Raw genomic sequence first — 22914 nt, 5'->3', positions numbered from 1 at the left:
CAGGCAACTCTTATTTTCAACTGTTATGATATTGAAGTCAGTCTTAAAACTGAATTAGGCTTCGGCTACACTGACGGCGGCAAAGTCGCCACCATCAGATCGATTTCTCTGGATCGACTGAGCGATCAGTGAAGACCCGATCAATTGGTCCAGAAATCGACATACTAAGACCACCTTCACAAGTCGCGTAACACTGTGTCATCGGGAACGCGGTTCCTGTCAGCGCAGTGCAGTGAAGACGGCGCACAAAAGAGGAGCAGAGAAGTCGACGGGAGTTATGCAAGTTTTTTGCATAGCTTGCTTAACTCCCGTTGACCGCCGCCGAATCTCAGAGGTAAGTGTAGACAGGGGCCTAGAATAGTTGTACCAGCTCATCCTAATAAAGCCAATGTGCTGAAAGGCAGGCTCACTGAAGTGAAAAATTACAGGATCTGATTCACTGCTGCCTTATAACTAGGGCTAGATCCATGGACTTTAATGGAGCTGTGCCAATTTGCACCAGCTGAGGAACTGACTCTTGTGTAGTACTGTGTTAAGTGGATGTAAACCATCGCCTTTCTGATCTGGCAGCATTGCTCACTTGTGCTTCACACAGGTGTAAATGACTACTCTAGATGCACAGCAGTAGAGATACAGGCCCTTGGTTAAAGAGAGAAGATTCTAAATCTGACAGCATTAAAAGGCTATCAAATGCTGACTATGGCGAACCAGTGTTCACTGACTAAAGCTATTCAGTAAAGGGTTATCAACACTAAACAAACCAAGAAGTAACTTTGAAGAGACAAACTCTTGTCTCCAAACCCCTCCATCAACTAGATGGATTGAGGATATGCAGGTGAACCAGCCTCACTGGTTCAGGCTGATTAAAAAGGTGCTAACCAAGGACATTGGTTCAATTCCCTCCTCTGCCACAGACTTTCTCTGTGAACGTGGACAAGTCACTTATTATCTCTGTGTCTCAGCTACCAATTTGTAAAATGGGAACACCACTTCCCTACGCCTTACCCAAAGTATGTAAGTTAACTTAGTCAAATCACTAGGGTTTTGGTTTTTTATTTTTGTTCATTCTATGCCTCTTACCTAGGAGTTCTTCACAGCAGCTTGGGCTAGCTGCCCAAATACATACCAAGGATCTTGGATGGGATTGTACCTGTGCCACCACATCCACACTGCTATTTTTAGCATACTAGTTTAAGCAGATGTGTATGTCTAACCAAGCTGGGAATTGCACCTCCCAGTTGCAGTGCAGACATACCCTTACTCTGAGCCACATCGGGTCAAATTTGACCCAACCTGCTCTCTAAAGCAATGCTAACAATTGGACACCTCCATTTATTTGCGCCCTTTACTTCACAGGCACAGACATCTTGTAGGTACAAATAAAATAATTTAAGACAGGTAACGAACTGATCGTTCTCACAAATCAGGTACTTCAATGTCTGTTGATGGCACTCACAAGACAGCTCTCTCTCAGAAATGTGGCCATATGTTTGCAGTTTCAGATGATTTTAGAAAACTCCAAACTCACACCTAACTGCTTATATTAGACTCAGATTTTTAATGATTCCATGGCTTTCACTGAATGTTTTTTATGTATAAAAGCCTCAGGACAAACTGTGGTGCTATGATTTCAGTTTAGTTGATACCTGGTATCCTCAGTGTCTAAAGGGAAAGAGGTCACTTTTTCCCCCAACCCCCACTGTAGCTTTTCTCATCTGTCTTCTTACAATCACTCACCTTGGTAAGTGAAATTGTTGTTTCTGCCCATGTAGTAACCTGTTTTCCCTGAGGAAAAGGATTACATTTCCTAATAGCTGGCAGTGTAATAATCCCTTAGGGCAAGACCCTACCTTTCTCAGGCACATTGGGTCACATATACTGCAGTCTTAAATAACTGTTCTTGTTTCCCCCATAGTGTTCAGAGATATTGTGAAAAACGTGTTTAAATTCTTTTCTTTCTTTCTTTTTTTTTCCTTTTTCTTTTTCTTAAGGCAAAAGCAAAGATTTTTGAGGCCTAGCTTTCACTGGAATGCATAATTAATTCCCAAGAGAAAGAAATAATTGGAGACCCACAGCCAGCCAGCATGAGAGATGCAGGTTGAATTATCTTTGGCCACAGTTTACGCTAGACCTATCTAAAACAAGAAGAGCTGTAAAAGCTGTTTGCATTTGTTAATCAGAGGTACTATCACTGAGGTAACCAGCAGGCAAAGAATCAGCCAAGCCACTGAAGTTCAGAGACAGAGATAGCTACATAATAAAAAAAAAGTTTATTTAATCTAATGGTAATGTGACTAGAACCCATTAATAGAATAATAAGAAAATTACAAGGTTATCACATAAATGTCACTATGCTGGAGGTTAAACAGAAGTGCAATATTTATTAAATAAGCTTTACACTAATAATCCTAAGATTTCATGCAAGTCTTTGACGTGCTTTCAAGAATGTGTATTTTTCTAAGGACATTCTTTTGTGAATCATTAATGTATAGGTTAATGATGTCTCCACTTTGCTGACCAGAATAATGCAAAACACACATATAGGCAACTGCAGGAGAGTTATTTTGCCACTGAGCGATAGGTTACTCTGATGTGGAGCTTCCTCAGTCTCTCCTGTTCCACTATGGATAAATAACAGAAAACTGAACCCAGGGTCTCCCACCTGCCCTAGGGCTACTGAATCACTCACTATCTTCTGGTCCAACGACTACTTAACTATTTATCCACAGTCGAATAATCAATGGGCTACAGCGAGAGAGAAGGAATGACTCAGCCATTCACTGATTACTGTACCCAGCTAGGAAATGGGAGACCAAGGGTCCCATTCCCCTGCTCTAGTCACTCTTACATAATTTACCCACAATACAACAGCTTCAACAGGAGAAGCTGAGCAAGCCCCACATCAAAATATCCCATAGCTCAGTAACTAGCGCATTCTCCTGAGAGATGGGAGATCCTCTGTTCAAATCCTCTCTCCCCCTCTGGCTGAGAGGGAGGGAAACTGAATCTGAGTCTCCCACAACCTAGGGGAGCTAGAAATCGCCTCTTCCCCCCTTTGTGTGGAGTGAGACAGGCACCTAACTCTTCCCAGAAGAAACAACTTAGGCACCTAAGCCACCAGACTCCCAGTTCCTGTTTGTGGATCATTAAGCAGTGCTAGGCACCTCCCTGAGCCTGGATTTAGGTACCTATCTCCGATTGGGGGGGCGAAGCTTAGCGCACACCACTCTCATCAGCATCTCCCATTGACTAGCTTAGGTAGGGAGCAAACTAGTGTGCTGGGTTTTGTGGATCACATTCTAAAGCGCCTCTCTCCCCCCATGCATCTGTATAGGGAGCGTAGGTGCCTAATCGAGGCTTTGTGGATAGCAGTGGTGTTTGTCATTTTCTAGGTGCCTAAAAGTGCACTGAGCATTGCAACATCCAAGTCTCTTGTGGATCCAGGCCTTTCTAAATCAGACACCTCTCAACCAGTATGCAAGGAATGGCGTAACAACTATTTCTTGGGTTAGTAGCTGCAAAACCCCTGATTCTGGTTGGTAGGGACAATGCCACTACTTCAGCTTCACAGTGTGGGCTAGATTCATCCCCACTGGGAGGGGGCAAACTGTACTTCCCTTCACCAGCTTTGGCTGATGCACACAGAGCCGTGGGAGAATTTCAGTCCCAAGGGAAAGGCAGGTGACTTGGGTATTCCAGCCAGGGAAGGCAGCTTTAGTCTCTGCTAGAAGCTCCATAGACACCTGACATATGATAGTAGTAAGGATGCACTGAATTCAGTGCATCACACATCTACCCCAGTAACACCCCTACCCAGCTGGTGATTTCTAATTGGGAGGTTGTACTGGCTGAATGGGCCCCAGCCTACTTCAGACATCTTTTCCATTACCAGAGACCTGCCCAGTTTGCAGAAGCTGGCACAGATTGGCCCTATGTGATTAGTCACGCTTGTCTCATCAATCGTGTCTAGCTAATCTCATCCTACAAACACTAACTCCACATAAATTCAAGTTCTTTTCACTTATGCAACCCGATCAGGAATTTTATATGATATTTCAATTATTCATGCTTAATTTCTACTTTGTGCTTACTTAAACCTTGTTCTAATGCTGACTTGTGTCCAAATGCAGTGTGCTTTTTTTCCTCCATGACTTGTTTAAAATAATAGCCACTTTGACTCTGCTACAGAAGAATATAAAAGGGAAAATGTAAAAATAAATTTCACTTGCACACAAAGATGTCTCAGCGGATCAGGACTACAAAATGTTGTATATAGTGATTTATTGACCATATCAAATATTAACACCGATTATTAAATCTCTGAGCTGTGATATCAACTTGCTTAGTGCTTCTTAACTATCTATAGATTCAGTCAGTTTAGGAGTACTGGGAGCTGTGGTTTAGTGGATTAGTCACAACAGACCATTAATCTCTGCATCCTCAATTTTAATCCAGCCATGAGCAAACTGATTGAAAATCATTCTGACCACGTGACCAAAAAAACTCCTAAGCAGTGTTCTCTAACTTACCTGAATCCCAGCAGTTGAAGTCACAGTTTAATGACACTGTTTACAAGAGATTCCCATCATGTGGCCCAGGGGCCCAAAGTGGCCCACGGGGTCTTTCAAAGTGGCCCGCCACTCCCCTGGCTGTGGAAGGGAGCCACCGCCTAAGGACCCAAGCGGAGTGCATTTGCGGGGCTACAAGACTGGTGCAGGCTCCTTGCTACAGCCAAGGGGACAGGAGATCAGTGCTACTCTTCCCCTGGCTACAGCAGGGAGCATGGCAAAGCGCTCCACCTGGATCCCTACGTCCTGGGATCCCTGCTGGAGCCAGAAAGAGGGGAGCACTGATCTCCCGTTCCCCTGGCTGCAGAAGGGAGCCACTGCCTACGGACCTCGGAAGAGCACACAGGGCTACAGGACACATGCGGTTTCCCTGTTGCAGCCAGGGGAACGGGAGATCAGGGAGAAGGCAGCCTCCTTGCTGAACTCCTTCCATTGACTGCAGGTTGGGGGTGTGTGTGTGTGTGTGTGTGTGTGTGTGGAAGGGTGAGGGCCCGCTGGCAGAGACTGATAACCCTTCAGGGTTGTAAAAGTGATATCTCTGGCCCTTGAGCCGAAAAGGTTGGGAACCACTGGTTTACAACATACCTATTACCTAGCAAACATGGGGCCAAGAAAGTCTGGCAGAGTATTCTCTTGCCTAGTTTTAACCCTAACCCTGTCAACTAAGAATTGATTGCGGGGAGGAGTGGTTTGTTTTAAATTTCTTTTCAGTTTCTGTTCACAAAGCTTGCTTTGTTTCCTGAATGAAAACCCAACACACATTTCATTTAGGGAAAATGAATCCATAGTGTTACAGATGTCTAGAAAAATACACAGAGGGAATTCTAAATAAATGCACATCAATGTATGTGTGTATCTTTCCAAACAAGTGCCTCTAAAAACTAACATTAGCTGTTCTGCACATGACACGGTGTACACAAAAGCTATTAGTATGTCTACATTGCAGTCAGGAGCTGTGATCGCAGCACATGTAGACAGGTAGTTTGATCAAAGCTATCTCAAGTAACAATACCAGTGAAAGCATAGCAGCATGGGCAGCAGCTTTTCTACCATGTACTCATGGTCCCAGGTGGGCAGGACTAGCCCCTGCTGCTGTCAGCTTCACTGCTATGGTTACCCAAGATAGCTTTGATCTCAATCAAAGCTAGCTCAGACACATCTACACGTGGTGCAATCAAACCTCCCTATATTAGAAATATTGTAGAGTTTTTTAAAAATGCAAATGACCCTGTGTTATGTAACCTTGTCTAGAAAGCCATGACCCCTTAATTACCATTTCACAGGCCATGGAGAGAGAGAGAAAAAATATAAACAATGTGTTTTCAAAACCCCTTAAACTTTTCTATAAGCTCTTTTAAACATATAATGATCTAATTTTAAGGTTTTATATCCTGGAACCTTCCAGAACTAAAATCAAAAAAGGAATCTCACTCGTTTCTAGATACAGATTTCAAGGCCAGAAGAGACCATTGTGATCATCTAGTCTGACCTCCTGTATCACTTAGGCAATAGAAACTTCCCCAATATAAATTCCTGGAGCAGATCTTTTAGAAAAATATCCAATCTAGAATTAAAAATAGCAGATGGAGAATCCACCACAACTTCTGGTAAACTGTTCCAATGGTTAATTACCCTCACCGTTAAAAATATTAGCCTTATTTCCAATCTGAGTAGGTCTAGTTTCAACTTCCAGTCCCTGGATCGTGTTATACCTTTCCCCGCTAGACTGAAGAGCCCATTATCAAATATTTGTTCTCCATGTAGGTTCTTATAGACTTGTATCCTGGGTCCTGAGATAGATGATCTTGCATCAGTCATCAGACAATAAGATGAGGTCACGTGACTAAAACATACTGCATCCACTGGTTCCCAGTGGAATTATCTGGATATAGGTAAACCAAACGCTGAAAGGCAGACCTTTTAAAGGGGGTTTATATTCAGCTGTTACTTGCTTTGGTCTGAAACCTGAGCCACGGGTTTATTTTCTCAGGGACTTTTTTTTTTAAAAACAACAAATGATGTTGACTGTAGTGTTAAAGATGCTTTTCTTTGCCACGTTCAAGCAAAAAGATACGTTTTAAAAGTTAAAACATGAAAACATTGTAAGGCCCCAGTTATAAGCAAAAGTGTGAGGGAATTAAAAATGGGAGAGCTGAAAATAACTCTGCCTGAACTATGCTTGCAAAATCTAGTCTTCCATAAAACTGACATGAGGTTTTGACACATAAAACATATAACTACATGCACAAATGCATGTTTGCCCAGCACCTTCGGATGAGGTAAATGCAAATTTTGCAGGCCCCCAGTTTTGAAAATCTGACTACTAAATGTTTTATTTTTTTAAAAACGTAAAAATTGAGATTACAATCTTGTTCTTATTAACCACTACTATATGTTACCTGTCATTTTTTGCATTATAACTTTTTGCTCTTTTCTGTTTCTGATACAATCAAGAGAAAAATGGTATGTATTTCATTGGTGGCCTCTATAAAGTCAGGATTTAACAAACTACAGTTAATATATGTTTTTAAATTCTGAATGCACACCTTCTCTTGTCACATTAGTGACAGTAGGATAGTCTATATCTTCACCTTACCTGATACAGAATTCATAGGAGTTTACTTTCATCAAACCAATTACAGTTTCTGCAGAACTTTAGTAATTTGATCATGGCTGGTGCAAATTCCTTCTCACATCAAATTATAGAATCACAGACATGTAGGACTGGAAGGGACCTCAATAGGTCATCTAGTCCAGTCCCCTGCATTCAAGGCAGGACTATGTAATAACTATCCTATTCCAGACAGAGTGTCTGTTCAACATGTTCTTAAATCCTCCAACGACAGATTCCATAACCTCCCTAGGCAATTTGTTCCCGTGCTTAACCACCCTGACAGTTAGGAAGCCTTTCCTAATACCTAACCTAAACTTCCCTTGCTGCAATTTCAGCCCATTGCTTCTTGTCCTATCCTGAAAGGTTAAGGAGAACAATTTTTCACCCTCCTCCTTGCAACAACCTTTTCTGTACTTGAAAACTGTTATGCCCCCACTCAGTTTTCTCTTCTCCAGACTAACAAACCAAATTTTTCAATCTTTCCTCATAGGTCATGTTTTCTAGACCTTTAATCACTTTTCTTGCTCTCCTCTCAACTTTCTCCACATCTTTCCTGAAACGTGGAGCCCAGAACTGGACACAGTTCTCCACCTGATACTGTGGAGTATCAGCACAGAGTAGAGTGGAAGAATTACTTCTCATCCCTTGCTTACAACACTTCTGCTAATACATCCCAGAATAAGCACTTCCAAAGAATTCATATTTATAATTATATTTATTATTCTTAGGCCTCAATTCAGCACAGCACCTAAGCATGTACATAAGTACCTTTGACTTCAATGTGAATTAAGCACATGCTTAAGTGTTCTGCTGTTTCTAGGTGTTAATGTGTAGGCACAATGAAAGCTAGATGAAGATAATTGTGAAAAACTTACTCAAGGCTACCTCTTAAAAAATAAATCACATTATTTATTACTCTGTTTTGCATCCCATTCTTCAGCAAGTTAAATACCTGTGACTCTAGGGCAAAGGCACAATTACATGAGAAGTCTAGACTGGCAAAGATGTATTGCTAACAACTTGCAAGGAGTGTGCCAGAAGGGTACTGAGGATAAAAATTATGCACCTGCAGATAACTTGAATTCTGTCTGCAATTACTAACTGCTGCATGGCACCCTCAGGTTGATGGGAGCAGAGTGGAGAAGTCTGGGGAGTGTTTGTTTTCCAGCAGGAATTAAAACATATTAAAACAATGAGAAATTGTCCGTTAAAATGTCCCTTAAAAAGTGTGACGATTATAGTAAGTTATTCAAAGGGAAAATTAGATGAATATACTGCAAACTGGCTACTAAGAAGTATAGATCCACGCCCTATTGAAGTCAATGAGCAAAACTCCCAATGCCATTGGCTTCAAGGTGTCCAGCATTTCACCCTTGGAGTAGTAACTCACATCTCTGTGCATGGAACATCCTCTATCAGTATCTCAGGGAATCTGTTGGCCAGCAGGTACAATGTTAATTCAGCAAAGACTGGAACAGAATAATTTTGGGCCTGATTCTCTATAACCCTATACATTGTGCTGTCATTTACACCAGTGCAAAGTGAGAATAAAACACCATCAAATATGAATGGTAATGGTTTAAGTGGAATTTTAAATGATGCATAAAGTTTGTACACCGCTCCGCAAGAGGAATGAATTTCATCCTAATAGCTTGTGGTCTAACATCAGGGGCAGATGTAGCCACCCAATTCAGTGGATGCACTGACCCCACCCCACTCCTTCCCGCTGGCTCGAGGCTGCTGTGTGGGAAAGAATTTTCCAACTCACATCCAGCCCAGCTCCTCTCCACTCCTCTCCCACTCCATGAGTCCCTTGGAAGGCATTGCCCCCATCGCAGGCTGGAGTGAGCAAGAGCACCCAGACTGGGCAGCCCTGCCCCAGCAGCAGTGGCACAGGCTTTCCCCCTCCCTGTCCCTCCACTCACACCACAGCTCCCTGCCATGCTGGACAAGGAGAACAGCCCAGCTGCCCGTCCCCATCCCCACCCTTACATCTCCCTGCTGGCTCAAGGCTTTGTGCTGAGAGGGACTCCTGTAGGATCCAGCTGACACAGCAGGAGCTGGGTGCTGGGCAGGCTTCGTGCACCCTCTCAGCAGGAGGGTGGCTCTGCCTGTCATGAGTGCATATCCTGGTCAGATTTCTGTGGGTGCAAGACCCAGCAACAACTGCCACTGATCAGGGGAATCCAAATCAAGATAAACTAAATTTAATAAAAATATTAATGGGCCTAATTCTCAAATCTGGTACTTCAGCCCTACATTAGAGTAACTTAATTGGTATCAGCATACACTGGTGTAACCAAGAGCAGAATCAAGCTCTAATGACTGCAATTGTATCTGTGCAATATGGGACCTGCTTTAATGTTGGGGTTGTCTATACCCTACAGGCAGCCATAATCCCTCATGATTTCTATAATACATTCTGACCAGGTGTTTTTCTAAATGGTTTTCAAGAAGCTCAGGTATTATTTTTCACCCAGCCGCATGGACAGATTCATTCTGCAGTAACAAAGAAAATGTACATTTCAGTGCAGAAGAAGGGAAAGGAGGTTGGAATTATCTCTGTGATAAAAGATAATAGTCCTCATTCCCCATTGCCTTGCATCTTGTGTAGTCAATCACCCCTGTACAAAACAAAGCAACACACTACTACTCTCGGAGCATTTTATATCCACTTGGCACTATACCAGGTAGGTGCAAGGCCAGGGAAATTCAGGGCTAATGTGAGAATGGCTTTATTGTATTTAATTAACTGAACCTTCAGATATGTGTGGGTCAGAGGCTCCCTTGAGACCCTCATTTCTAGTAATTTAGTGTCCTCCCCTTCAATTCGTAGCACAAGGGGTTCTCAAAATAAAACACACAAATGAAAGATCCTTCTTTTCATTATGAGAGTGGGGAGTCTGAGTGAAAACAAAGAAAGGCAAAGGATGGCTAGTGTTTCAGCCAGTCTTTCTGGATTTGGCCCTTTGGGCTTGATCTATCAATAGATCTATTGTCTACCTCCAGTCCCTCCTCTTGGAGTATGCTGCTTTGCAGCTGGTCTCTGCCACTTTGGGAGTGGTGAGGCCTGCAACCGTCGTCTTCTTCTTGGCTGATCTGTCTCTGCTGTCAGCAATCTCTGAGGTAGAGCAGTCCTTCTTCCCCCGCTCAGAACAAGTGTTGCACGTGTGCCTTATTAGTGGCTCAGCAGGCCCAGAAAAGATCATTAGTCTTCTCCCCACCAGAGTGAGGGCCTGTCCCTTCACAAGGACCAATATAACGAGAGAGCTTAACCCAACTTCGTGGTGCACAGGACAATGGGATGAGCTCTAACCAACCTCTAGTTGATTTGCTCCAGATTGTCAAAAGCTTTTGGAATTAGTATTTTAACACGAGGCACAAATAAAAGAAAGCAAATGGTATTGGGGAGTAATAATACTAGAGAACAAGTCATGCTCCAGTAAACCTACGTAGAGGCCAGAGGCTAAGAGCAAGAGGAGAGAACATGATCACATATTCAATTGACCTGCTAGGCCTAAAGTGCTGGAAGGTTTAAAAGTAGTGTGTTTTGGTAAGTAGCAAGGCCAAGGAGTTTAGGGCCTTTTGCTTTTCTATGTCAGTTATCCCTACAAAGGACAGTGGCCCTAGAATTCTTCTACCACAGCCATGCAGTTTGCCTCATGCTACAGAAGCCAAAATTCAGTCCGCTAATCTGCAGATTTCAAAGAATCCACTAGTAGAGGAGGGCTCGTTGCCTCACCACAGGCCAGGCCCCTTGGCTTTCTGAGACCTCTTGACAGCATAGCTCCTTCAGCTGCTGTACAAGAGGCTCCTCAGCTGACGGTTGCCCCAGATCTCCCCTGGGGGGGTGGGAAGAGGTATTTCACAGATTGGAGCAGGAAGCCGCACGAAGTACTGCAGATTCAGTCTGCAGTAACTAGCATAAACTTTTCTATCGGTAGTCAGGTTTCAAAAGTACTGTCAGGCTTGGACACCAGTGATTGCAAGGCCACTGCATCACATGCTAATAGTTTTTTAAAAGAGCCAAGGGAAGTACAGCTCCGATTACAAGACAAAAATGCCAACCAGGCTTAACTTGTGGTACCCAAAGAGAAGAATTTATTTACATTACTATGATCCTGACAAGCAAAAAGGACTCTCAATAGATTTTCTCCATTTTTGGACAAGCACTAACACTGTGGCCTATTATTTCCATTTACATCATGAAAGGGTCACTCCTTGCCAAAACAATGGTAGTCATCAACAGATCAGCAATGATGCATAACTTAAGATAGAAAAAGCATCCGTTCTCCAACCCTTAAGCAGCAGTAACGTACAGTAACACTTTGCCAATCATACAGGAGTATTCAAAACACTAGTTTTATGGTAAGTAGATACTCCTTGTTCATTTGTGTAAATGGCATATTCATCATTCAAAAGCAAAGCTATTCACCATTTAAATCCTTGATTTAATATCTGTTTGCTAAATGTATTATAACTGAAACTGCTTGTGGCATCTCAAGAGCAAAACCTGAGAAACTAGCATTTGTTGAATATGAAACAACTGTATCTTAAAGTTAAGAGAGAGTCTTCTACATTTATGACCATTTTCAGGCCCTCCAACTGGGAAGTATTATTATTATTTTAATTTTGTCTTGCAGGCATGGTGTCTAGTTCAGTCATTAATAATGAGATAGCATAGCAAGGCCAAAAGATAGATACAGCTTTAGGAACAGCAGATTTTAATCATTGTTTAGAGATTCCAGCTTACCGACAGAAAACAGTTTGGTATAATATGTGCAAGACTATTCACAAACTTCCCTTTCCCATATACTCACACCAACAAAAAATAAGTACATCATTTTACCGCCTATCTGGTCATGTGTTCTAGCTGGTATGTTAATGAAACAAAGAGGACAGTTGAAAATATAAAAAGGACATAATATTTATAACAGACTTTAAATGCTACTGAAATGGCTTTGTAAACATGATCAACTTAATACCCTTTGAATAAGATAAAACATCAATGGCACTTCCAAGGTGAGGAGACATAAGATCAGCAGAGGTACAGTGGTCAAATTATACTAGTTCAAATTTGAAAGTCTTAGGAATCAAAAAGCCCTTCCTAACCCCTGCGAATATCTGGCCTCAATCCTCCAATCTGATAAGAACAGGAGGCCCCACGCCCATGTAGATTTCCCACTAACTTCAAGGAACTCCACACAAGGGTAAGGGCCTGCCCACACACTTTAGGTTACAGGATTGGGACCTAAGAGGACAAGAAGCCAACATACACAGGCTGCCCAGAATATCGAAGCCATTTAACATACCAAACTATTTGTTGTATGTTCCCATATATCATCATGGCTAATGATGGCTTATCAGTTGCATGTACTCCTGTGTATGAATAGTTTTTCCCCTGTAACCTTACACTGTTTACTTATTAGTAGTCTTCTACCTTCACCAAAAGCATGAGAAAACTCCATTTTTGTAGAAATATTCAAATAATTAATTTTTCAAACTTTTTTGGTTTTAAACTATTGATGTACAATACAGCAGTAGCAACTAATGGACTGAACTCTCTCCTCATCTACATCACTGAAATTCCATTGACTTCAACTGAATTACTTCTGCCATATACTCATGTGGGATAGCAGTATCAGACCTTACAGCTTTAGGTCTGTCACTGCTGTGCTCAGATACAGGCCTGGAAAGGAGGTGAGCCAAGTAAGCTTTGTGTTCTCTTCATGCTTCCCAAATCTTGGGGCCACCCGGGAGCTAATTCAATCCCAGCATAATTTAGGGCACTCTAAAAGCAATTCTACATTATGCCAACTGGTAATCACCCTCAAGAGACCATACCACTAGCTAAAGATCAGACAGCATGCAGCAGTGCTCCAACACACCCTCTCTCCCCACAGCCACACCCTCAAACCCAGGGGAGGCAATGTCAGCTTTAGACCACCAAGGAATTCCTCCATATGGAAAGCCTCAGCTGCCTGCTGATGAAGGATGCTTTATAGCCCCTTTGTGCTGCTGCATTGATGTCAAGGGCCCTCTATGTAGCTGGACAACAGCAAGGATGAGACTATTCTCAAATAAGAGTTCTGGGGGACTTGCATGCATTTCATTTATACGAGCTTCTCAATGACCAAGGAAATTACAAGGATCCTGAGCATCCAGGTTCCACAAACTCTTCTTTTGAATGGATCCACAGAGAACTTGTTTAAGCAGAAACCTAGACATGAAATAAACGTGACACAAACTTACTTTTTTTTAAATGTAACATGCTGCAAAGGTTTAAAAAGAGCATTGCACTTGATTGGCAAATGTCTAAATTCATGAGAACATTGCACAAGGTTTATGTAAGTGAGTATACAAACAAACGTGGCAGCCATTATGTGAGCAGCAACATCCCACCCATAGCTGTGAACATTGTGGCTAATTCATCTACGGTGGTATTACACAGGAAGGGAATTTTGGCCATTATAGTACGGACCATAATCCCCCTGCCTTTTACTCAGTATCGGGATTATCTGTAACTCCATTGAAATAGCAGCCAGAAGGGATCTTATTTTGACATCTCCATTGGCAAAACAATCTGTCAATGCCAGGCTGTAGCATCATTAAAGGACATGAACCTGTAAGATCATCTGAATCAGCCACAGACTATTTACAAAATATCAGAAATGCACCAGTGTATTTTTTTTTAAAAGGGCTTTCATTCCCTTTTATGGAGTTACAATTATTTTCTTGTTCCAAGAAGCCTGTTCTTATTTATCGTTCACAAAAACAAAGCTCAGTTCTTTTTTTAAGCAAACAGCTTCAAGCTGCAAAAATCCTAATTTAGTGTTCCTAGAAAATAAAAACATCTATCTTAGGAACAACATGTGCAAAGAAATATACGAACACAAATTATTTGCTTTAAATAAATGTCACCAAATCAAACAATATATATATATATATATATATATATATATATATATATATATATATATACACAATTGTTTTACTTCTGCATTCCAATACCATTCCTCCCGGACCAATCCAACATATCATTAATTGAGGCACACATAGTTACTGATGAATGATACACATTAGGTGGAGGGTGACTGACGCAATAAGAATTAATTTTTTTTTAAAAACGTATTTGTACTTCTTTTAGTAAATTAAACTCTGTTTCCTTATTTGGAGCACTACTAACATGCTACCAAAATTAAAGCTGCCTGTCATAATATTTGAGATATAAATGATCTTTCCAATTAGTCTTCCTTTCCCAATCTACTCAAAGTGTCACTTGGGAGGGAGGAGCTTACGACATCAGAAAGTGACAAGCGTGTGTTCAGACAGCAATCTTTATGTTAAATATGAAATATAAGTGCATACCTGGGTAAGAAGCTATATTCAATACAAGTTATGTTTTGACATGCATACAAAAGATTATTTAACATTATTTCAGACAAATTTCTACCCAAACATTTTTATTTTGTTTATTAATGTGATGTAACCACACAATAGATAGGGTAAGGAAACCTAGCTTTCCATATTCAGCTGATAATCAACTATATCATTTTGAATTGTAGCCTCTGGTTATGGATTAACTATGTTAAACAGGGCCAGATCTAACACTCATTGAAGTTAATGAAAAGACTCACATTGACTTAAATGGACTTTGAATCAGGCCCTCAATAAGTGTATGTGAAAGATATATGCATACAGCACCAATAGAAAAAGCAGAGTCTTATACTCCATCGCTAAAATAATTGACCAAGAAAAAATGCTATCATTAATTTTAAAATATTTACTTGCGTAATTTGCAAAAAATGTATTTCTAGAGCACTTAGTTTCTTTTTGTGATTACCATGTTGACAGCATGATGTATGCTAAAAATATACAGTTCTGGAATCAAATATTTGAATAAATGTTAATTTGGGACAAGTCAACAGGATTCAAAGCCTTCTTGAACTTCAAGCATTATCTAACCATCACTGTATATGCTTCCCTAATGCTCTACAGAGCATAGTGCAAAAAGGATGGGGGGTAGAGTTTGGAGGGGGGAGGAGAGAAGATGAAGCATTAGTGCCAGGCTGATATCTGCAGATCTTAATCCCTCTGAGATAACAAGTACTAAGGATACATGAAAAAGAAGGATTCCTGGGAAAAAATATATGGAACTGAAGGCTAACTGTATATAAACATCCTGTATGTGGTTAAAGCAAACAGCCACAGCTTTAACCACACAGCAAAAAGCAGCCTGTGGTTCACTTTATTCCTTTTTTGAAAAAAAAAAAAAAAAGAAGAAGATGGATATCAGACTGTTCTCAGTGCTAGAGGGAGATGGAGAGCCAGGAGATCCTCTGCAGGACTGATCCCACTCAGTTTCAGAAGCCGACTTTTGATTTGGGTAGCAGCAGCCACTGAGGAGATGAAGGGATACCATCTTCTGTCTATCTCAAGATATTATTCTTCAAAAGTGACCAAGAATATTCTTCCTTCCTATGCTCACACCAAGTTGTTCATTATTCCATTGCTGTTATTTTTAAAGACGAAGTCTAATTTGAAAAGTGCTAGACAGCTGGCGAATCACACTGGGTTAGACAGCAAAGCGTGAGGCTTAGATGAAAGAGGCAGCGGGGCGGGTCATGCCATTCTAAGAAATGAGAAGGTGGGTTACCCAGGTGGCACAGATAAGAGTGGATTAGTATAAGGGCAGTCTGAGATGCTGCCAGTATAAGGACACATCACCCAAATGTCTGGTGCAAAGGGTGCCAATCTGAATGCCAGTGGTACCAACACAGAGAAAAGGGACTGGATTACTCAGGGGGCTGATGCAGGCAGTACCAATCCAGGGGCAAGAGGACAGGTGCCGCCAATGCAAAATGATGTAGCTACTGCCAGTGTGAGGGCAGGGGAGGGAGGTTGCTGCAGGCGCTGCAGGTCCAGTGGTTGAGAAGCTGGATCAGGCCAGGGGCTAGTGCAGGGAGTGCCAGTGGGTGCAAGTACTGCTAATGTGAATTGAGCAGGTGGAGGGGATGGTGCAGATGCTGACAATCCAGTGATGAGGGGCTGGCTCAGGCCAGCTTCTGCATGGTCACTGGGGAGCAGCAAGTTTCCCTGTGCATACCTGGCTCTGTACTTAGGCCCACTGGGATCTCCCTCCCTCCCTACAATGGAATAGCTGATGCTGCCAGAGTTCCCATTTGCAGGCTTATGCAATGACTCCAGGGCAGAGGCAGCCTGCAGGGAAAAGCAGCAGCAAGAGGATCAGGCAGCTTGCATCCCCCCCATGCCATCCCAAACTAGAAAACTGGCTGCCTCCGCCGCCGCCTCCTCCTCCTCCCCCCCCGTTGCTCCTGCAACATAATTATTACAGCATGACTGACCTGACAAATTAAGGAGGCAGCCAGGGCTTTTGAAGTAGAAACCACTGTTTTCCCCAAGAATAAATTGCTCTAATCCTTAACGTTGGAAACCCTGCCATGCCTATTCATTAATTGGACAGGCTCTGGTGACAACTGAAATTACCTGACTTCTGCAGAATGGAAGGAAGAGATCTTTGCAACCTAAATCCAAAGAGCCTGAAACAGGATTCCCAGTCACACTGTTGTTGTTTGGGATTTTTAAAAATCTTTTTACAGAACCCACATAACTTCAACCTTTAAGAAATAGACGCGCACTGCTCACTAGCCCATTCCTTCTTTTGCAACCCGTAAAAAACCTGGCACAACAGGACTTGAAAGCTGCGCCAGTGAACTCCAACCCTTTTAAAACCGCCCCAGATGAACCGACTTTTAGAACTGTAAAAGCCACGACATGCTGGGATGACTGCAATGTAGCAACTATTGCAATCACTGTGTTGGAAAACTACCACCAATGTGTTATCAAAACACTGCAATTAATTATTTGCAACCAAAGCACCGTCCGTAATTAAGTCACTGTTATATCAGAGTAAAGAGCGGGGCAAAAGGAACCTAACGAATCTCTTAAAATAATTTAGCCATGATCCATTCCTAAAGCATTGCTATTTAAAAAAAAAAAAAAAAAGATTGTATTTCTTGCACTTCTACGGAGGGGGGGGGGGGGGGGACCCGAAATCACTGCATGGTATTTTCCCCCTTACATGTTCGCTGCGTACCTGAAATGCAGACGATGAAATTGGCTTGCAGAAGAAAAAGCACCTCCCAAACAATTTCCATCCTCCGATTCTCATGCCAAGTGCATCCCTCGACGAAAAGAAATGACAAAGATCAATATCGCAGTTTGAACGATCCGAGCAAATCTCCTTTCGGACTTGCAGACTGTATTCCCCAGATGTGCTGACAACACATGTCCGAGCTCTCTCTCTGCGCGGCTCAAGCGAGATCCCTTCCTTCGCCCTCCAAAAAAGATCAAGAAGAAGGCAACCACCAGCCCCGGGCTCTTCCTCCAGGAGTGAGACAAAAATCCACCAGATCTCCCAACAAGACATAGACAACAAACGCCAACTGAGCCGGTCCGGAGAGTCTCTATTCCAGGGCAGCCAGCCGCAAGTTACCCCCGAACTCTGTACGTCTCATCGGGGCACTGCCAGAACGCCCCATGCCGGGGGGGGAGGAGGGTGGGTTTCCTCTCCTGCTTCTACAAAGGGATCAGAAGAAAATTAATACACGTTGCTACGCATGAGCGCCCTATGCGTATTATTTCATGCATATAACACGGACTGTAGAGAACCCACTATCACAGCGCAGTTCTCCTTCCAAAACGCGTTGGCTCCTGTTAATTCCCCTTCAAGCAAACGAGGTTTTCCGCAATGCAACTGCAGGGGTCGTTCTTCCCACGTCTACGGATTTTCCCTTGTCTTGTTCCCAAGTTATGGGGGGGGGGGGGGAGGAAATCATATGGGGGGGGGAGGAACGGAGGGTCTTGCCTCTAATCTCTGGTTTGCATTTACCAGTTTGTTCAGAGTAATTAAACCTACAAAGTACCAAATGAAGAAACAGCGGAGTCTGGGGAGGGAGAGTTTTATTTTATTTTAAATGCACACGCGCCCCCAAACTTAAAAGAAACCAAAAACAAACACCAAAAAAACCCCTAGCCCCGCTCTTGACGTCTCCGTGGTGAACGTGCAGGCAGAGGTGGGTGCAGCTGCGTGCAATGACCTGACAGGTTAACGGGGTGCAAACATGCGGGGGGCAGGGGATATGCAATTGGATTTTAAAACTTATTTAAAAAACCAAGTTTGCACCGGTTGGGGCGGGGGGGGGGGGGGTCTGAATGTGACCAAACGACACAGCCCGGACTTAGCAAAAGTAGTTGCATTGCAGGGGATATATACTTGCGTTCCTCAATCCACATTACTTCACGTAATTAATTCTCCTCCTCCCCCACCCCCTTACAGAAATATCCCCCCAACTGTTTTAGTGCAGCTTTTTACTTACCCCGCAAAACGTCCGGCCTCTTTTCCCCTCAGCTCAGCAGGGATTGTCCCCAGCCCCAAAAAGAAAGAGGTCAAGCTCCAAGCCGCTCGCTGCAGCCCTGGGGAGAACTCACAACACAACCACACCGTTATTCTGGCTGTGGGGCCTTTCCCCCGAGGGGAATGTTTTGCTGGGGGGGGGCTCCAGGAGGCTCCCCGCCTGCGACGCCGAGCGGCTCCCAGGACAGCAGCGCGTGCACTGGGCGCGAAGCCGGCGGGCCCCGGCCAGCGTTCCACCGGCTCGGTGGCGCGCGGGAAAACGGCCGCAGCTCCAGCAGAGGCTGCCGCAGGTTAGCAGCCGGGGCTGGACTAGCTGCTTCTGGGCCTGGGGGTGGGGTGGAGAAGGAAGGAAGGTAGGAGGGGGGAAATCGCTGCGGCTGCTGCAACCTCAGCTCCTTTTTAGGCACGGTCCTAAAGCTTCTTCCCACTTTATTTGAAAATGTGTTACAGTTGTTGTTGCAAAACAAACAAAGAAACGGACAATAGTGGCACTCTGGGGTTTTTTTTGGGGGGGGGGGGGAGGAGGGAAATGCAGACAACGTTTAGCATTCAGAAAAAGGCCATTTAATATAGATTCCGGGAGACTGGGGATGCAGGAGGCGGAGGGCGGCGTTTGGGTTCTATATGACGCTGCAAACGAAAGGCGTGATGTGCTCGGGGATGATATTTACATAGAGGGTTCAGCCTATCTTGGATACGGGCATGCTGGATCGGAGGATGAGGGGAGAGGAGGGAAGCGGGCTTTAAGTGATAACCAGAAAAATCGCAGCTCAGGGCTGGTGGGCAGAGGTGATATTACTAATGTTCCACGTGAGGATGCATATATAGAGATTGATCATACAAAGGGGGGGGCGCGGAAGAGAAAGGACCGGGTGTTTTGAGTTAGAAATTGCAAATTGGAGCAGGTGTGCAGAGGCGATAGTGCAAATGTTGCAGCTGAGGCTGCACGCAGAACGGGAGTGAGGGTTATCAAGAGAACTCCCAGGCCAGGGCAGAGTTGTAAAATGGACCTTTGCTCGGATTCGAGAAACACAACGAGCAGGGCTGGCTCCCTGCCGGGGGCAGGGTGGGGTCTTTGGCCAAGGGCTTTCACAACTCACGCTAGAGGCTTGCTTGCACCTGGGCTCTTCATCAGCACCGCACAGGACAGAGCTGTTCAGAATCACCCTGCCTGCGTTCAATAGCGCTAGAGCGGGTTGTCTGCGCGCTGTTCTCTGGTTTCTTTGCTAAAGGAAATCGGTGGGACAAATGGGAAGCATTTGAAGGAATTAATCAGACTCCAGGCGCCTAGTAGTCAGTATTATTATTCTCAGCATTCATTTTGCTAGTTCTCGTGTGAGTCTAACTGTAGCAGTCGCTGCTCATGTTGGCCCATATAAGGCTCAGCGTTTTAACAAGATAATTGCCATCACCTGCCCTTTGGAAGGTGCTCTGTGTGGCTGGATGAGGAGGAATCTTGCTTATGCCATTAGAGTCTGTGAAAAGACATAAATTAGTTCATGTCAGTATGTCTTCATATGTTAAGAGGTCTATAATAATGCCCACAATGTTGAAGTAAAACTGGTTTAGATTCAGATCCAGAATAATTTTTTGTACTCTTGTAAATCATGCCTTTTTAAAGAAACAAAGACTGCAGGAGCTCTTCAGATGCAGACGTTTAGCATCACTTTGTCTGCTTGAAGACCCATATCAGCAGAAGTAAGAAATACGGGGTTTTGAACCAGCATTTGCAAAATATTTTGTTGTTGTTTGTGCTGTTTTCAGATCATCAGAAAATGTTTATCCTACTTAAAGTTTTGGGGTTTTAATATATTTTTACTGCCAGGAAAAATCACTTAAAGTTGTATTGTTGAGGGAAAAACAACAAGAGTTCTGTAGCACTTTAAAGACTAACAAATTTAATTTCAGCAGGCATAAGCTTTCGTGAGCTTCAGCTCACTTCCTCAGATGCAGTTGGTCAACTGAGGAAGTGAGCTGAAGCTCACGAAAGCTTATGCCTGCTGAAATTAAATTTGTTAGTCTTTAAAGTGCTACAGAACTCTCGTTGTTCTTGCTGTATACAGACTAACACGGCTACCCTTCTGGAACTCTTCTACATTGTTGAGGGAAAGTGTTATCTTGTCTAATTTTCTATGCTGGCCATGTTTATGAATGCCCTAGGAGAAACTCAGCAAACTTTCATTGCCTCTGCTATGAACCTTTGTTCAGAGATATTTCCACAGTCCTCTAATATGAGGTTTCATTCAGATCGATGTTCATCTTCTTTAGATTTGGCTGTTGACCTCCTTTTGGGCTTTCCTGGCTCATTTCTTACAATGTCATCCAGGTTCAGAACAAAATAATTGCTTGGAACATGCCCCAGTTTCAAAGTCAGAGTTTTTTAAATAAAAGTCATAGCTTTCTGTGGATTAAGATCTACAAGGATTACAATAGGTTGACTTATCAGAAGATCCTTAAACAGAATGTTAGCTTGCACAGCAGAGGAGTGGCAGAGACAGAATAACACCATCAGCTTCTTGGCTTTTTTGGGTACTTAGACTGCCAGTCACCTCAAGCTTATACCCCTTTTACAGATAGTCTGTGCCTCAGTTTCCTAAGTGGCTAAGTGACTTGCCCAAAGTCACATAGGAAGTCCATGGCACAGCAGGGAGTTGAAGCCAGATCTCCCGCTTTCTATGCTAGTGCCTTAACTACTGTGCCTTTACCACTTCCTCTCTACTGTCACTCAATGCCTCCTCAACAACAAAGCGCTGGCTACTCCTATTCACCTATCTGAACTCTGCCTTCAGCTTTTCAGGTGTTTGGGATTACAAAAATAACACCACCTTTATGGCTATTTCTTCTCATGGGTTGACTCTTACTAGAGGCTTCCTTTAGTATGGTGAGCTGCTCCCAATACAATGTAGGGTGTTCTCAGGCACAAGTAAAAACAAGAAATCTCTTAGTTGAAATCTTCCGTGTGAGGTGAAACTATGATCCATGAAGCCCATCTTGTGGTTAAGGCTTTGGACGTGGTAGGGCTGGATTCAGTTCCTGCCTCAGCCACACACTTCCTGCGTGAGCTCGGACAAGTCTTTTAATCTCTCTGGACCTGAGCTTCCCAGCTCTAAAATGAGAATATTAACATTTCTTTATCTCACAGAGGTTCTCTGAGAATAGATTCACACATTTGTGAAGCCCCCCTATATTGCAGTGATGGGAGTCATATTTGTAGATAGCCTGAATCGTGAACAAGGTCTCTAGCTATGTCTCTTTGACTGGCTGCTTCAGTTGGCTCAAGTTTTCAGGTTATGCTGTCACTTTTTTATGGGTGGTGGTATGCCAGTAGTGCCTCAAATTCCTAACCAGTGTTGAGGCCCTATTGTACTAGTAATTAAACAAACAAAACTGAAGACTCTCTCTGCCCTGAAGAGCTGAACAATATAAAACAAGGATTGACACAGGTTTGACAACAAATAAGCACAGAGTCAAAAGAGAAGATCTTCTAAGTTATCATTTCTTCTCACCTGTAATAAACCTCTTCCCCCACATTTGCCTCTGCTTATCTGCTACAGAAAATCTCCATCACTGTCCTTTGTGGTTCAGTTGGGCACGAGTGATGTTTTCTGTCATGGGATTCTATTCACAGGAGTGCTATAGTTAGAATACCACACAAGTGGTTGTAATGTGTTTTCCAAGGCACAAGCTGGAATACAACCTAAAGGCCGGATCTCACAGCTCATGTTCACACAAAACTTCCATTAGGGAATTTTTCCTGAGTAAGAACTTAAGGATTAGACTACTTGTTTTGCCAGGCGGCATTGCCTGACCTTTATTTATCCCCTTGTGACAGGGGCTACCGGAGGGTGGTAGAAGGGCGCTACGTTAGCCCAAGAATGATCAAGGCCCTGTTCCCCTAGCAGCTGCCCAAGGCTCCCTCCAGACTAATCAGGGTCAGCTGAGGCCAGAGCCAGCTGGGACCAATTAGGGTCAGCTGAGGCCAGAGCCAGCTGGGACCCATTAAGCACTGCCTGGGAGCAGATATGAGCTCCCTGCCAGCCAGGCAGTGTGCTCTTGGAGTTTGGAGAAGAAGCTTTGAGAAGGAGAACAGTGAGTGGCAGAAGCCAGAGGAAAGCAGGGGGGCTTCCCTGGTGGAGTGGCCACTTAGCCCTGATGGGGTCCAGGGTAGGGAAGCAGCCCAGAGAAAAGACTTGCGCATTTCCTTAGAGCAGCAGCAGCAGCAGCCAGCCACTGCTGTCAGCCAGGGCCTCTGGGCTGGTGTCCGAAGGAGAGGGCGGGCTCGGACACCCCCTACC

General features: G+C 43.5%; 1 protein-coding gene across 2 annotated transcripts in view; it reads right to left on the bottom strand.

Annotated features, from left to right (window-relative positions):
• The window catches only part of CA10 (carbonic anhydrase 10), a 301131-nt gene extending 278810 nt beyond the window's left edge, over nucleotides 1–22321 (bottom strand). The window contains exons 1-4 of one of the 2 annotated variants that reach the window (XM_067547437.1): nucleotides 22126–22321; nucleotides 19720–20094; nucleotides 18582–18688; nucleotides 17300–17781 (exon numbers count right to left, since the gene is read on the bottom strand). In XM_067547437.1, coding sequence (XP_067403538.1) covers nucleotides 17300–17360 — 61 coding nt within the window. In that variant the 5' untranslated portion in view covers nucleotides 17361–17781; nucleotides 18582–18688; nucleotides 19720–20094; nucleotides 22126–22321. Of the gene's footprint in view, nucleotides 1–17299; nucleotides 17782–18581; nucleotides 19342–19719; nucleotides 20095–22125 lie in introns of those variants that run through there. The other variant, XM_067547436.1, reaches the window with a different exon arrangement.
• Nucleotides 22322–22914: the final 593 nt, after the last annotated feature.

The sequence above is a fragment of the Emydura macquarii genome, unplaced genomic scaffold (assembly GCF_026122565.2).
Source record: "Emydura macquarii macquarii isolate MOO-44397 ecotype Brisbane River unplaced genomic scaffold, CSIRO-AGI_Emac_v2 contig_1230, whole genome shotgun sequence".
Taxonomy (NCBI): domain Eukaryota; kingdom Metazoa; phylum Chordata; order Testudines; family Chelidae; genus Emydura; species Emydura macquarii.
Note: the sequence above shows the minus strand (reverse complement) of the source record. Positions and strands in the feature narration are given on the sequence as shown.